This window comes from Sus scrofa, chromosome 8 (genome assembly GCF_054392235.1).
Source record: "Sus scrofa isolate SSC_HxYL_T2T_F1_AM1 chromosome 8, Sscrofa_HxYL_maternal_Yorkshire_Landrace_v2.0, whole genome shotgun sequence".
Lineage (NCBI taxonomy): Eukaryota > Metazoa > Chordata > Mammalia > Artiodactyla > Suidae > Sus > Sus scrofa.
The window spans coordinates 43,409,134-43,423,610 of NC_139390.1; the positions used below are offsets into that span (position 1 = coordinate 43,409,134).

General features: G+C 35.1%; 1 protein-coding gene across 3 annotated transcripts in view; it reads right to left on the reverse strand.

Annotated features, from left to right (window-relative positions):
• Positions 1–2,064: 2,064 nt before the first annotated feature.
• Positions 2,065–14,477, reverse strand: part of TLL1 (tolloid like 1) — a 236,441-nt gene continuing 224,028 nt past the window's right edge. For all 3 annotated transcript variants that reach the window (XM_021101281.2, XM_084973891.1, XM_084973892.1), the window contains 3 exons: positions 9,884–10,097; positions 5,417–5,667; positions 2,065–4,282 (listed from right to left, as the gene is read on the reverse strand). In XM_021101281.2, the coding sequence (XP_020956940.1) occupies positions 4,148–4,282; positions 5,417–5,667; positions 9,884–10,097 (600 nt within the window). In that variant the 3' untranslated portion in view covers positions 2,065–4,147. The remainder of the gene's footprint in view (positions 4,283–5,416; positions 5,668–9,883; positions 10,098–14,477) is intronic.

Below are 14,477 nucleotides of genomic sequence, written 5' to 3' on the forward strand. Positions count from 1 at the left end.
ATGGTAAACCTGAATTCAGGCTGAATACCTTGGTGGGGACTGAAAAGTAGTCAGGTTGAAGGTGGACAATTTAAAAAGCACAATTTAAAAGACAATTTGGAGACTAATAATATTTATAATGTATAGGTGCCAGCCTTTCCATCATTTCCTAAGCTAATGACAAAATCTATTTTATAACAATAGCACTAAAAGACTAAAAGTTAAATATACATTGGCAACCATTTACTATGCACTGAAGTTAAAAAAAAATTCAATTCATTCATAGGCCATCATTTTTTCTTTTTGATAAGGTCATATTTTTTCTTATAAAACAGAAAGCATCACTGCAGTTCAAGTTATAGGTCTTTATATGGTAATTATTTTTCCTGTTTTCCTCCTCCCATGCTGGATTTAACAAGTAGTATTAAATGTTTTCCTTTATCCAAAATATTCTCACTAAATAAAATTGTCGTTAAATAAAATTTCCAAACATTTTGATAATTGCCTTAAGTAAAAGTTATTTTTAATATTGCACATGGCTATAGTTCACAAAATCTAAACAGATGTTTTAAAACCAAAATTTAAGGTTTCTTTCAAAATATTTTATCTTTGTAAAGAATAATAATTAGATGGTTTTAGAGATTTTTCTATGTGAGAATAAAATTTCATTACTTGAAGCTTACCATGAAAAATATAGTAATAAAAATAAAAGAGACCAAGATACTCTAAAAAAGTAGACATAATTTGAATCTAATACAATGGTATGCAAAAATTAGTCCTAGATAACAAAACTCAGACAATACAGGCAGGGGACATTTGCAGACTCTGGAAATAGAATTGCAGTTTCCCATACATTTCTTTAAAAATCTTGTTTTGTGCAGTTGTGTTAAGTCATGGTCTCCTAAATAAAGTAGATTAATATTCAAATTTGCCTTTAAAAATAATTTAATAAAATCATATTAAATGGGAGCAGGGTTTTTTTTTTGGTATGTGTTGAGTCAGTGAAGAATGTATAGGAGTTAGGACTTTGGCAAACAGAGAACACAACCAAGACTAATGGAGGAGTTGATGTCGGGATTGAAAATAAATTTACAAAACTAATAAAATGTCTAGAACAGTAACAAACAATTATTAACAAAATAACAGTGAAACTACCTGTATTTGAATTTAACAACACACACAAGCCAAAGTGGAATTAATATAAAAGTAATATGCAGTGAGCTGATATCTGACATAAGGTACAATAAAAATTAATATACCCACTGAAGACCTAAGTTCTGATAACACCTCTCTGGTATGCCTTCTAAACACTTCTCAATTGTGTCAAAAATATCAACCCAAACATCCACAATATTTCTAAAAGGAGAATCTCTCCTACCATACCAGATAAAATAATTTAATATATTTATGTTAATAAGAGGCTCACAGTTACTAACTCCAAAATTCAGAGTAGGCTTTTTTTTTTTTTTTTTTTTAGTTTATAGCATTATGGTTCTTAAAGTATCTACAGTTGGTATTTGAATTGTCATGCTAGTACTGAAAGGAACAATGTCTATCCTGAAAGTTTTACTCTAATTCACCTCTAAAACTGACTTTAAGTGAAGTTTCATCATAAAAATATACCTACATAAAAAAATCAATATTGATTCTATTACATTTTGTAGAACAAGCAGATTTTTGTATCAGATAATCTGGGTTTAAACACTATAACCCTGGGAAATTTATATACCTTCTTTGAGCCTCAGTTCATAAATTACAAAATGAGACCATTACCACGGTTTTTCAAGGGTGGTATAAAAGTTTAAAACTAGTATACTGGACTGGGCACAGTGAAGTGCCTTAGGTGTTAATGGTTTTTATTCCTCTCATTCCCAGTATTTTGGCTAATTGAAGATTAGTGAAAAAGATATAGGAGAAGTTACCAGAATAAATCAGCTCCACTAAAAATCTCATTATATTGCAAGCATCAGTTATGCATTCCCAAAGTAAGATTCAATAAGATCAAAAGATTGGTTTTAAAAATGTATTTACATAAGCAAGAAAAGATTTTTCAAGGTGACAGATGACAAGAAAACAAGCTAAATCTGTGTGTATAGTTTAATTTTGTAAAATAAAGAAAAATTCTCAATTTTATTAAATGTTGAATGTTCATGGACAGGTAACAGAACCAAACCTACTTCATATAGCAATCTATACCAACATCAGCATCAAAAAATATCAAAATAGAGTTTCTCTAAATGAATGCGCCTTTTTTAAAATGGGGTTGATAATAATTAAAAGTTCCCATTATTTGTCCATGAAACATCCTAAGGAAGGTGCTACTTCAAACAGGATTCTAGTAGAACTTGGCACATAAATTTAAATTTTTTAACCACCCACAGCTTTTCACCTTCTTATAGCTTCACTCACTCAATCTCACATATATATACATTAATATATATTATATAAAAAAAAAACACAGCAGCTGGCTTTAAAGCGGAAAATTCATTTTCTACAATAAAAGCAGGTCACCATATTTATATCCAATGCTCTCAGCCACAGAAACGGAAATGAATTTTCCTCATAGAGATGCTAATTACCACACACTATTATGTTCAGCTTTTCAAAAGGTATGTCTCTTAGGAGGATCTGTTTGATCATGTGAAAGAATTCTAAGGCATTATAAGCAGTTGTTCAACAGGACAAGTGCTGCCCTTGCAATGATATACTCTTGATACATGTAACAAGTCTTAAGTCTTCAAGTGCTACCAGCCAGAGATGTTCATAGCCTACAGGTTGGCTCAAAGGTCAAAAACTTTGTTTAAAAAAAAGAAATGTTTATGGAATAGCACCATAGAAAGTTTTTCAAAAACAAATCCCTTTTTTTTTTTCAACATTGCTTTTTAGGGCCACACCCATGGCATATGGAGGTTCCCAGGCTAGGGGTCAAATCGGAACTACAGCTGCTGGCCTACACCACAGCCAAAGCAATGCAGGATCTGAGCCTCATCTGCAAACTACACCACAGCTCATGGCACTTCTGGATCTTTAACCACTGAGCAAGGTCAGGGATCGAACCTGCAACCTCATGGTTACTGGTCAGATTGGTTTCCGCTGTGCCACAATGCGAACTCCCAATACTGCATATTTAAAAAACTGATTCCTAGGAAGAGAAAGAAAGAGATCTTTCAGTTCTTACAAGGCCTATTGCCAATTCATTTCATTTCATTTTTTAGAGAATACGACATTTACCATGAAAATATCAATAATAACAATGATAAAAGATCAACAATAAAAGAAACAATAGCAGCAGTGGAACTTGAGTATGAACCATCCAGGCAGTCACTTAGAAGAATCCTGTTCACACCGGTTGGGAGTTTTTTCATCAAGTTCATAAGATATTACGTGGCTTCCTGGATTTGGTGTGAAAAGGCAGCACTTTCACTGAAAGAACTGAGTTTACCAATTAACTGTGCATTTTCCAGCACTTAAATAAATGATGTCTAGAGTGAACTGCAATAGACACTATTGACATTTCAAACTGGTTGAAATCTCAGTAAAACGAAGTGGTCTCAAGATCCTTTACATTTCAAAGAGGTTAATTTAGCCTGCAAGTAAAAACAATGAAGCTGAAATATTCCAGTTTACAAACATTGGACACACCCACATTTAAAGTATAAACAACTCTCAAAAGACTCCCATTTCACAAGACCTTAAATGGATCTGGTTTACATTGTCTTCAAGATACAAAGTCAAAGCAATTATCCTAAGGTATGGGGAGAGGGTTTTCCAGTTTTTCACCTGCAAGATAATTTTATTTCTTCCATATACTGAAAAATTGTCAAAAAGAACACTCTGCAGGGTCACAGACCCTGAGCGGAACTGTCTGAATTGTGAAGCATCTGTGTTGAGCTGTGAAGAAAAGATTGTGGTCTTCACTGAAGCATGAGATGCTTTCACAAGCTTTATTTATATTTATACCATCAAGAACAGAGTTCAGATATCCTGGCAATGCTGATCACGGTTAGCAGGAAACTTCTCTTTTGATACAAAGATAATTCTGGTCTTGTAGTTTTCTTCTGTTCAAATTCATTATATAAAACATTTGTGCTAAAATCTTCATTTAAAAAAGAAATACATCTTCTCTCCATTATGCACATCTCTTTATGTTCTGATGGAGATTTTGGTGTTATTTTTTGGTATGCGTAGTATCTGGATAGCTGATGCTTTTGTATCTTATATGAAATCCTTTCTTGCTGATTGTGTCATCAGTGTGAAAATGAATTAAAACAGTATCACCAATTGAATTGATCTCTTCTGGTGGCTGAAGACAAAAACAAACAAAGCAAATAAACAAACAATAATGAATTTTTCTTCAATGCAATTCATGTTTGGAAATTTTTTGGTATATAATTTCATCCTCCCAACAACTTTGAAAAGTGGATAACAGTGACTTTATTTTACAGACGAAAAAACTTGAGTTTCAGAGAAGAGATGACATGCTCAAGATCACAAGGCTGATCAGGGATGGACCTGAGCTTTGAATACACTGTTTCCAAGCTCTGGAACTTGGTGTTTTTTTCCCAAAATTTTAAACCAATTTCCTTGGCTTTTACAAGTAAATCAAATGAGGTTGAAAGGAAAGGGGGGCATTAAATCTGTTTTTGAAGCTGCTCTGAGGCAGAGCCACTTCCAGAATCCAAATCATCCATTCCTTGTTTTAATAATCTAATTACCAAGGAGCATATTTGTTTCATTTCAATTTTTATTTGCTTCAATATTATTTAAGCTCAGTGTTATTTAGGCAATAGGTACTGGTAGACATTTCAAAAATGGGACTAATATATTCAGGACAAAATATGTACTCAGAAGTATAGTCAGCATGAATGAGATCCTGGAGGAAAAAAAGCACTGAGAAAGCCTTAAGGTTTTTTCCTATTTCTCACAGGGATACTCTCTGACTTGTGATACACAGCAGTGGAACAGCATTCAACAATATTGGCTAAACCTCCACACTGATGGTGGACCCTACCACTTATCAAATATATTGTTGATGGGAGTGCCAATTTAAATAGTGTGCATATTGTTTTTCTTGTATCTTTTAATTTAGGAAGCTTGCGAAATTATCAAAGGTGTGTGTTTAAGCGTATTGTTTGTAGATAAAATATTTAAATAGTTATTGCGCAATAAAAATAAGAATTTTAAAAATTAGGATGTGCATAGTAACAAGAAATTATAGCTACTAAATTCATTTGTCTTATTCGATATTATCAAGCAAATTCACTAGATAGGGAAAAAATGAGGGAAGATGAGGTGTGCCATAATTTTCAAATCATTAATAATATGAAGTGCTATTTTTTTGTAAAAAGCATTGTTGATTGTATACAATACACACATCAATAACCAATTGACTGACATTTTTATCAGATCTATGGTATCCTGTTGGTACTGTATTTACCCCTGATCCACAGAATCGACCAAGCCCCACTGCTGTTGAATTGAGACCGTCAAAGAGCTCAACATAGTCATAGCCACAGTCAGCTTCTTCTTCCACTTCAAAAATCTGGAAGGATAACTCGAGTCGAGAGCCCCGTTCTGACACTAACACCCATTCACAGTCAACTTGTCCTGGGTAGTTGTTGTCACCAAACTGAGCATGAGAATACAGATCTCCTGGTTTTGATTCTGCTTTCAGTCTGCCACCACATTCTGCCCAGGAAAGAAAAATAATAAGTGAGCTCAATGAGCTTTAACAATTCCAACTTCACTTTCAATATAGTCTAACCTCTCTCTGTCTTCCGTATTCTTTTCCACCATAAGTCATATTTCCCATATTTGAAGATTAAGATGGTGAAATGGGTTCTGCAATAGGTCCTAGAGAGGCTGCTGGGATGGAATCTCAGCTCCGATACATACAAAGTTACCTATAGTGACTTTGGCTAAGTAACCTCACTCCTCTGATCTGTAGGGTAATGTGGTCAAGAGTAAAATGCAATTGATAATAATAGTACCCATCCTAGTGGGTTTTGAGAATTTAATTAATACATGGAAATAAAACAGTGCCTGCCATAGAGAAACTTGCAACAAGTATTTTTATTATACATTTCATATTGTTTTCAGTCTAAAACAACTGTTTTCACGGAAAAAAAAAGGTCAGTGTCTTAAATCAAGTGTAATCTTAGTAATTTAAGAACCTGGGTTCCAAAGAAATAAGAAATAACTTAGACATCAACAAAATCCTGTATGTGTCTGTGTGTCATATAGAACTCTTCACATAGAATATACAGACCAGTATTGCTTAACTTAGGTAGAAATAATTATCTAAATCTGTTGGGGAAAACATAAACAAACCATTAATTGTAGTTACTTTTGTAGTTCCAGAACTTAGTTATAGTTTGTGTTTTTAATAACAAAAAATTTCGTATTTATTTATTTATTTTTGGCTGCACCTGACGCTTGTGGAAGTTCCCAGGCAAGGGATGGCACCTGCGCCACAGTAGTGACCCAAGCAGCTACAGCGACAATGACAGATCCTTATTAACCCACTGTGCCACTAGAGAACACCCCACAAATTTTAAGTGCTCTTTTTACAGCTTCTTTTTAAAGAGCTATTAATAAACATATGCTTTATTAGTTACTACTTTTATCAGTAGAAGTAAATACACCAAAGAAATAAATAAGACCGCATAAAAATTTGCAGTTAGTATAATTTAGAGAATAAAGGTTTTCAAACTTTTCTCAGGAACTCTCTGTAGTCTGAACTCCCCAATCTTATTTTATTTTTTATTATTATATTTTTTTCTTAAGGCCACACCTGTGGCATATTGAGTTTCTCAGGCTGAGGGTTGAATGCTAGCTTCAGCTGCTGGCCTATACCACAGCTACAGTAACATCAAATCCTTCACCTACTGAGAAAGGCCAGGGATCAAACACTATGTCAGGTTCTTAACCTGTTGAGCCACAATGGGAACTCCTTTACTTTATATTGATTAGGGATTAAATAAAAATAGAGAAAGTCTGCAATGTCCCCTCCAATCAAGTCCATATGCAAACATATGGCTGTGGGTAAGGAGAAAATAGAAAGTGATACGAAAAGTGTCAGGAAAAAGTAGTTTCTTTCGGCCCTTATTTGCCAATGACTAAGGTTCTTGGGAAGTAGTAATTTCAGTACTAAAATCAGGAAAGTCCCAAGAAAACTGGGATGAGTGGGGAAGGAACAAAAATAAAAATTCAGTGTGGAAAGATATGGGCAGTTAAGCAAATAGTTATCAAAACACAACTGTAGCCCTGATGTGGTCACCTGTGATAGAAGAGGCTTGGCAAAACCCTATGAGGGTGGATGAGGACAGCTAACGTTCCTACTTGGATTTTTCAGATTTTAAAAAATCTGAAAATGGTTTACTTACATCGTGATTTCATGATTATAAATAACAAAATATTTCTCAGAGTTCCCGTCATGGCTCAGCAGAAACGAATCTGACTAGGATCCTTGAGGACACAGATTTGATCCTTGGCCTTGCTCCATGGATTAAGGATCCCAGTATTGCTGTGAGCTGTGGTGTAGGTTGCACACGCAGCTTGGATCTGGCATTGCTGTGGCTGTGGTGTACACCGGCAGCTGTAGCTCTGATTCGACCCTTAGCCTGGGAACCTTCATATGCCACAGGTGCAGCCCTAAAAAGACAAAACAAAAATAAACAAACAAAATATTTCTCAATCCCCAGGATGGAACACTGTTCAGCTGTGTCTGAACAGGCATAGGCTCAACCCAAACTGTCACAGACATTCAGAGACCTTTGTGTGACTAATATATGAGAGAACTTCTAAGTAGGGTTTCAATCATGGGAATGGCTTCCCCATCATGTTACAGGTAAATGTCCCTCTGTCTTCCAGATGGTAAGTGGGGAATCCTGCGTCATCTGTTGATATAGGTGCCGCTATTACGAACGTAAACATGTGAAGGAACACATGCGCTTAGAACCCTTCTGGAGAGCTGGGAATCTAATCAGTCTTGAAAAATCGTCTCTTGGGTCCCACAGACTGGAAGCCAAGTATCCTTTCTTTCCCACCATGGTGCTTCTCTTATCCCAGTAATTCCAAGAATTGTCCTCTCCCTGTGACAGAACACCATACATAGCCACATGGCCTGGGTATCAATACTAACCTGTTCTTCATCAGCTGTGGGACTTTGTTCCCCACTTCATTCCCCAAATGGGGATCATACATAGTACTCACATCATAGGGTATAGATGAAGAGAATATAATACATGTAAAATTCTTGAAAGATACCTGGCATGTAGGAAAAGCTATATAATTGTACAGTATAATGTACTGCTATTATTTTCTAGTGAGAACATCCTAAATATCACTATCTATACTTCCAGGGATCCATTCAGGAATATAAAGAAAAGCCAGAAAAAACTGAAAAACAATTTAAAGCAATTAAAACAATTTAATTAATCTGTTAAAAAGGAAGAGTCGGAGTTCCTGCTGTGTCACAATGCGCCAGAAGTGTCTCTACTACACTAGGACACAGGTTCGATCCCTGGCCAGGCACAGTGCATTAAGGATTTGGCATTGCTGTAGCTGTGGTGTAGTTTGCAGTTGTGGCTTGGATCTGATCCTTGGCCTGGGAACTCCATATTCCTTGGGGCAGCCAAAAATAAATAAATGAAGGATTATATTTTTGAAGGCCAGCAAAATAGTTTGTAAAAATATTTCTGAATTCAATACATAAATGTATAAACCAGTTTAATCTCATTTACATATATTAAAAAATTCTGATTCTCAGTATTTGATATAATTGAATGATTTATTTTGTTTTCAACTGTCAGCACTTGTATTTCTTTTATTCCACAGCCCAGGAAGGGTAGACTGTGAAGTACAGAGAAGCACTGACTTCTTGTACCTGTTTGACAGAAACAAATCAGCAACTGAGTGACCAGGATCTTGGGAGGGCAATTCTCTCAGCCCTGGCTCAGAACAGAAATCAAGAGGGAAATGCAGTATTTGAACAAAATGGGAAGAGATTTTGTAAAGCCTTTGCGAATCTGAAAATGACATTTCTAAAACAAAATGAAAGTAAAAGAAAAAACAACAATCAAGAAACTATGACAAAAATTATTGCACTAAAATCTCATGAATGAATTTGCAGACTTTTATAGCAAGACAGATTTCTGAGTCTCAATAGTGCATGCATTGAGTTTGCCACTAGGTGTCACTATAAGCTAGATAATTTCAGTAAATAGTTAACTGATTTTTTTTTTTTTTTTTTTTCAACTGAATCAAAAAAAGGACATTTGCTGGACATTTATGGACTATATTATTAAATTGGTTCCAAATAATAAAAAATTATTTTGCATTTTTGCCTAAAAAAATCCATATTTTTTCCAAGTTATATTTTATTTCTTAAAGACATCCATTACAGCTGAAATCTATGAGTCAAATTAGGGATTAGGATTAGAGAAAAGATTGTGTTGCATACCAAATAAAAGAGGAAGAAATGAGGCTATGTAAAACAGAGTTAAATCCCAAATTTGATTTACAAAAATATATTAATGCAAAAATTAGCTAATCAGGTAGGATATTAGCAGAAACAAAATTTTGAATACCAAGCTACAGGACACTGTCACACAACATAAAAATCAAACTTAAAGTTAATATGGAATACATTATATAAATGTTTAGAGATATTGCTTGGTCATACCACATTGAACATGAACCAGATCAAACTACTGCATTTCTTTCTAAACATTAGTCAGCTACAAAGAGATTTGGCAGGATGCTCTGTCATTCTCAAATACTTCACATGGTGCATCAGTGAGATTCCTTCTGATTCACTTGTCATTCTGTTACAGGATGCCCTGCACTCACTAGAAGAGAAACGTGGATCCTAGCAAAGAGAAGGATCCGCTAATTTACTGACCTGTAGAATGTGTGGCTTGAAAGCCTTTTCTTTGAACAGATGCATCAGAAACAAACCGAACAAACATCTTATTTCCAGTAGCCACAATGGGCTCTGGTATCTTGTTCCCACACAGTCGTCCAAGAATGGGTGATTTTTCTGTTTCTCCATCAAATACTTCCAAGTGATCATAAGCACATTCTTGATGCTGCTCAATCTCAAACTCACTAAAGGCCTGTTAAAAAAAAAAAAAAAAGAAAAAAGGAAGAAAACAAAAAACACAAAAACACATATCACTCAAAATAGGTCCTATTTTGAGTATGATGTTCTATTGAACATCATGATAACTTTGAGCACTTAAACTAAATAGAAAACCCCATAAAGTAATTTAAAAAGCAGTTATTTTTGCAAAAACTAAATGCAGTGAATCCTAACAGAATACCTAAAACAAAGATTTTTTTCATTATATATTTCTTTATTCATATCTTACAACCTAAATTATTAGATAATACTAATATGACTTTAGGCTAGATTATTTTTAACTAATTTTTCAGAGAGATGGTACACTTATTGTAATATTTAGAGTCTTACAAAACATATTAGTGTGTTTTTATGTGTAGGTGCTAGCAAATTCATAAAATAAAAATATTAAATATATAATATAATAGAAAGTTTAATATAACAGTGGAAGGTTTAATTGCGATAGACTGAAAATAACCATTGAACAAATTTTATAATTCCAGGTATTATAGATTATTTGCCATTGACAATTAAAGCTTTTTCCTTTCCTTAAAAACCATCATACATTTAAGAAATTAACCATTACTCCTACTTAAGTCCATGGAGCAAAGCTAAAGAAAAATAAAAGAGTGAAACCTAAGGAAATAAATAGTATGTTTGAAAATGAGTTACATTTGCTACAATCCCTGTAGGATAAAATATTTACACATAAACATTTATATATGGGTTTTCTTTAATGCAGTTTTGTGAAGTGATCATAATTCGCAATTTAAGACATATTTTTGTATTTTTGAAAAAGTGGCTAAGCCTCATCATTATCCCTTACTTCTGGCCACACTACCATCTGCTCTCACTTCTGACTTTGGAGGAGCAAGGGAAGAAATGAAGGAAGCAATTTATATTAATTAGGGAGTAAAAGAAAGGAGCAAAGAGACTAAAAAAAGAAGCAGGCTGACCACTCATGTCTCATTCCATTGTGCCCCACTTATAAGTAGAAATTAAAAAATTATAACCAATAAGCGTTAGTGAGTCACTGTTTGTTATAATTATTATGGATAAAAAGGAATATTCACTTCCTTCAACCAAAGTCACTGGATACTGCAAAAAAAAAATTTAATACAGCGCAAAGATATTACTGGAAACAAATACAATGCAGAAAAATATAGTGAGCAAGGAGACTTCACCAGAGTTTATTTCATCTGAAGCACAACATTCAATCTACACCATCACTAAAGGGTTTGTCACTATTACTTTTTTTTTACTTTTTAGGGCTGCACCTGCAGCATATGGAGTTTCCAAGGCTAGGAGTCGAATCAGAGCTACAGCTGCCAGCCTACACTACAGCCTCAGCAACTCTAAATTCAAGCTTCATCTGTAACCTACCCCACAGCTCACAGCAACACTGGATCCTCAGTAGGCCTTACTTACTGACCAAGACCAGGGATCAAAACCACATCCTCATGGACACTAGCTGGATTCGTTTCTACTGAACCACAACAGGAACTCCTATCACTTATTAATTTCATAATCTAGTGGGAGAGAGTGAAGCAGAGTAGATACACAGTGTATGGAATATAGAAGACCCTGAATGGATGTTGGCTGGATGTCTGGATAAATCTGTCCATCCATCTACCTACCTACCTAAACCTTGTTTATGGCCAATATCAATGGATGGAAACACAGTAGACATGGTAAATCAAAAATTCTTTTTTCTGCCTCTCATGAGCTGCTGCTCAGTCAGCTTCTATTATCTTTGTGTACACATAAACAGTCAATATCAGTTTGTAACAGTTAAGAAACCAGTAAGAGCAAATTGGCCTAAATGCACCCAGGTTTTTTTTTTTTTAATTAAATATGAAATCACAGTTCTGAATAATCAGACAAATAGTGTTTAAAGAGAAAAATAACAATATCTGAAAACCACTGCATGTTGAATGATCATTAGCATCATTCATCTATAAATATAGAAAGCAGACAAATCTACTGCATAAAAGAGAAACATTTTAAGAACGATGGGCATAAAGGCATTCTAAAGTGTATACTTTAAGTAAAAGTTAAAAATGGGATTATAATTTACAGACCACACATGTTCAGTTAATTGGTCCGCTGAAAACTAAGTGAATGAGATAACTTCACTCTCTAATGAAATGCAGGATGTCTGGAATAAATCATGACATCTGTTTTATGGAATAGAGAAACACCACACAAGGTGGCACTGAGCTAGTGGTCTGGAGAGCCTGCTGACAACTGGCGTGGAGCCAGCTGGCTCCAGCTTCTTATCAAATTACTAGTGGAATCAGAATGACTCTATAAGAGTGACATTAGGCAAAGGTTTTGTAGCTAACACTTTCTCGAGTAATGCAAATGACACTCATTCATTAAAGTGTTAATTACTTTTCCTCTTGAAATTAGTAGTAGTTTGCTAGGTCAGCTAATGATTGGTAGTCTTTTTGGTCCTTTTCCAGAAATCAGCGTAAGGCAAAAGCTCCACCACATACAAGCAAAATGTTACAAATTCACATACCGAGATCTTATAAATTTTCCCTGTAATATCATAGAGACATCCACAGAGAGACACTTCCATTTATAGTGACTTTGCTTTAATAAAAATTATTTCTAGGCCACAGAAAGGTATTAGAAGAATCCAAGGGAAAATGGAAAATCTGTTTGTTTTTGTTTTTAGTTTTTGGTTTTTCTTCTTTTTTGGCTTTTTAGAACTTCCATGGCATATGGAAGTTCCCAGGCTAAGGGTCTAATCAGGGCTGCAGCTGCCAGCCTATGCCACAGCCACAGCAATGCAGGGTGTGAGCCACGTTTGCAACCCACACCACTCATGGCAATGCCAGATCCTTAACCCACTGAACACGGCCAGGGATAGAATCTGAATACTCATGAATACTAGTTGTATTCACTAATGCTATGCTAAAACGGGAACTCACAGAAAATGGAAAATCTTTAAAAACAGTTTTTAAAGTTTCCAAAGCTAAAGTGAGGTGCACAGTTTATTATTTTATTCTATCACACATTCTGGACCATGAATTTAATTATCAGTTAAGTCTCTCAGAACCAAGACAGGACAAGGCCAGGAATGAGAGGTCCTTCTCCTTATTTGTTCAGAATGTTATCCCTTTTCTAGCAGGAAGACTTTTGAAGTATCTTTTGACCAAGGTTTCTTTTACTTTATAGTTATTATCATGTAGTTGGCATCTCGGGATTAAACACACATGGACACACTAAAAACAAGGCAAACATATTAGTTTCCTACTGCTGCTCAAGCAAATTACCACACACTAGTGGCTCAATACAATACACATTTATTGTCCTAGAGCTTCAATTTATTTATAAGTCAGTGGTCTAAAATGGGCAAGGTAACACTGTGTTACTTCCAGAAGTCCTAGGTGTGAATATGTTTATTTGCATTCTTCCTGCTTCCAAAGGCTGCTCTCATTCCTTGGTTCATGTCCCTTTCCTCTATATTCAAAACCAATAGTATAGGACCTTCTTTCTGAGCCCCTGCCTCCCTCTTGTAAGGATCCTTATAATTACTTCAAGCCCACCCAGATATACCAGGATAATCGTTCTGTTTTAAGACCCTTAATTTAGTCGCCACTCTATTTGTCATGTAAGATAATATGTCCAGATTCTAGGGATTAAGACTTGGTCATCTTTGCAGGGTGGAGAATGTTATTCTGCCTATCACAGAGAGTAAGGCCAAATGCTTTCACTCTGTGATTGTCAGTGGAAATGTGGACATATACTTATGACTACGTGGCTTCAAACTCTTACCCTTGACTTTCTTTGCTCAGGTGAACAAAGTCCCACAGGGGAAATCTGGCCTGAAGCCTGTTTTTAGTAATTAAACTTTTACTGTTACACAACCATTTCAATTCATTTGTGTATTGTCTATGGCTGCTTTCACACTAAAATGGTAGGTTGTTGCATCACAGACTATTTAGTCTACAAAGTCTATAATATTTAATATCTGGCCCTTTAAAGAAAGAGTTTTCTAAAAAGTAATCACTAGCTAAATTTGTTAGGATTGAATTTCAGGGAAATTAACTAAGATTATGAAGGAGAAAGACCCTTAGTTCACCTCCTTTCATGAGCACACCAAAATTATAACTATTTGCACAATAATCACCACTAAAAAAACTAGGACCTACCAAAAAAGATATTCTACAAGTAAAGACATAAAACAAAGAATCGCAATGAGAACAGTAAGAGGGGTAGACTTGGTCAAGTCCCATGCCCCCAGGTGGGCAACACTCAAACTGGAGAATAATGATATTGCAGATGTTCTCCCACAGGAATGAGAGTTCTGAGCTCAATGTCAGGCTCTCCAGCATGGGAGTCTTGCACTGGGAAGATAAGCTCC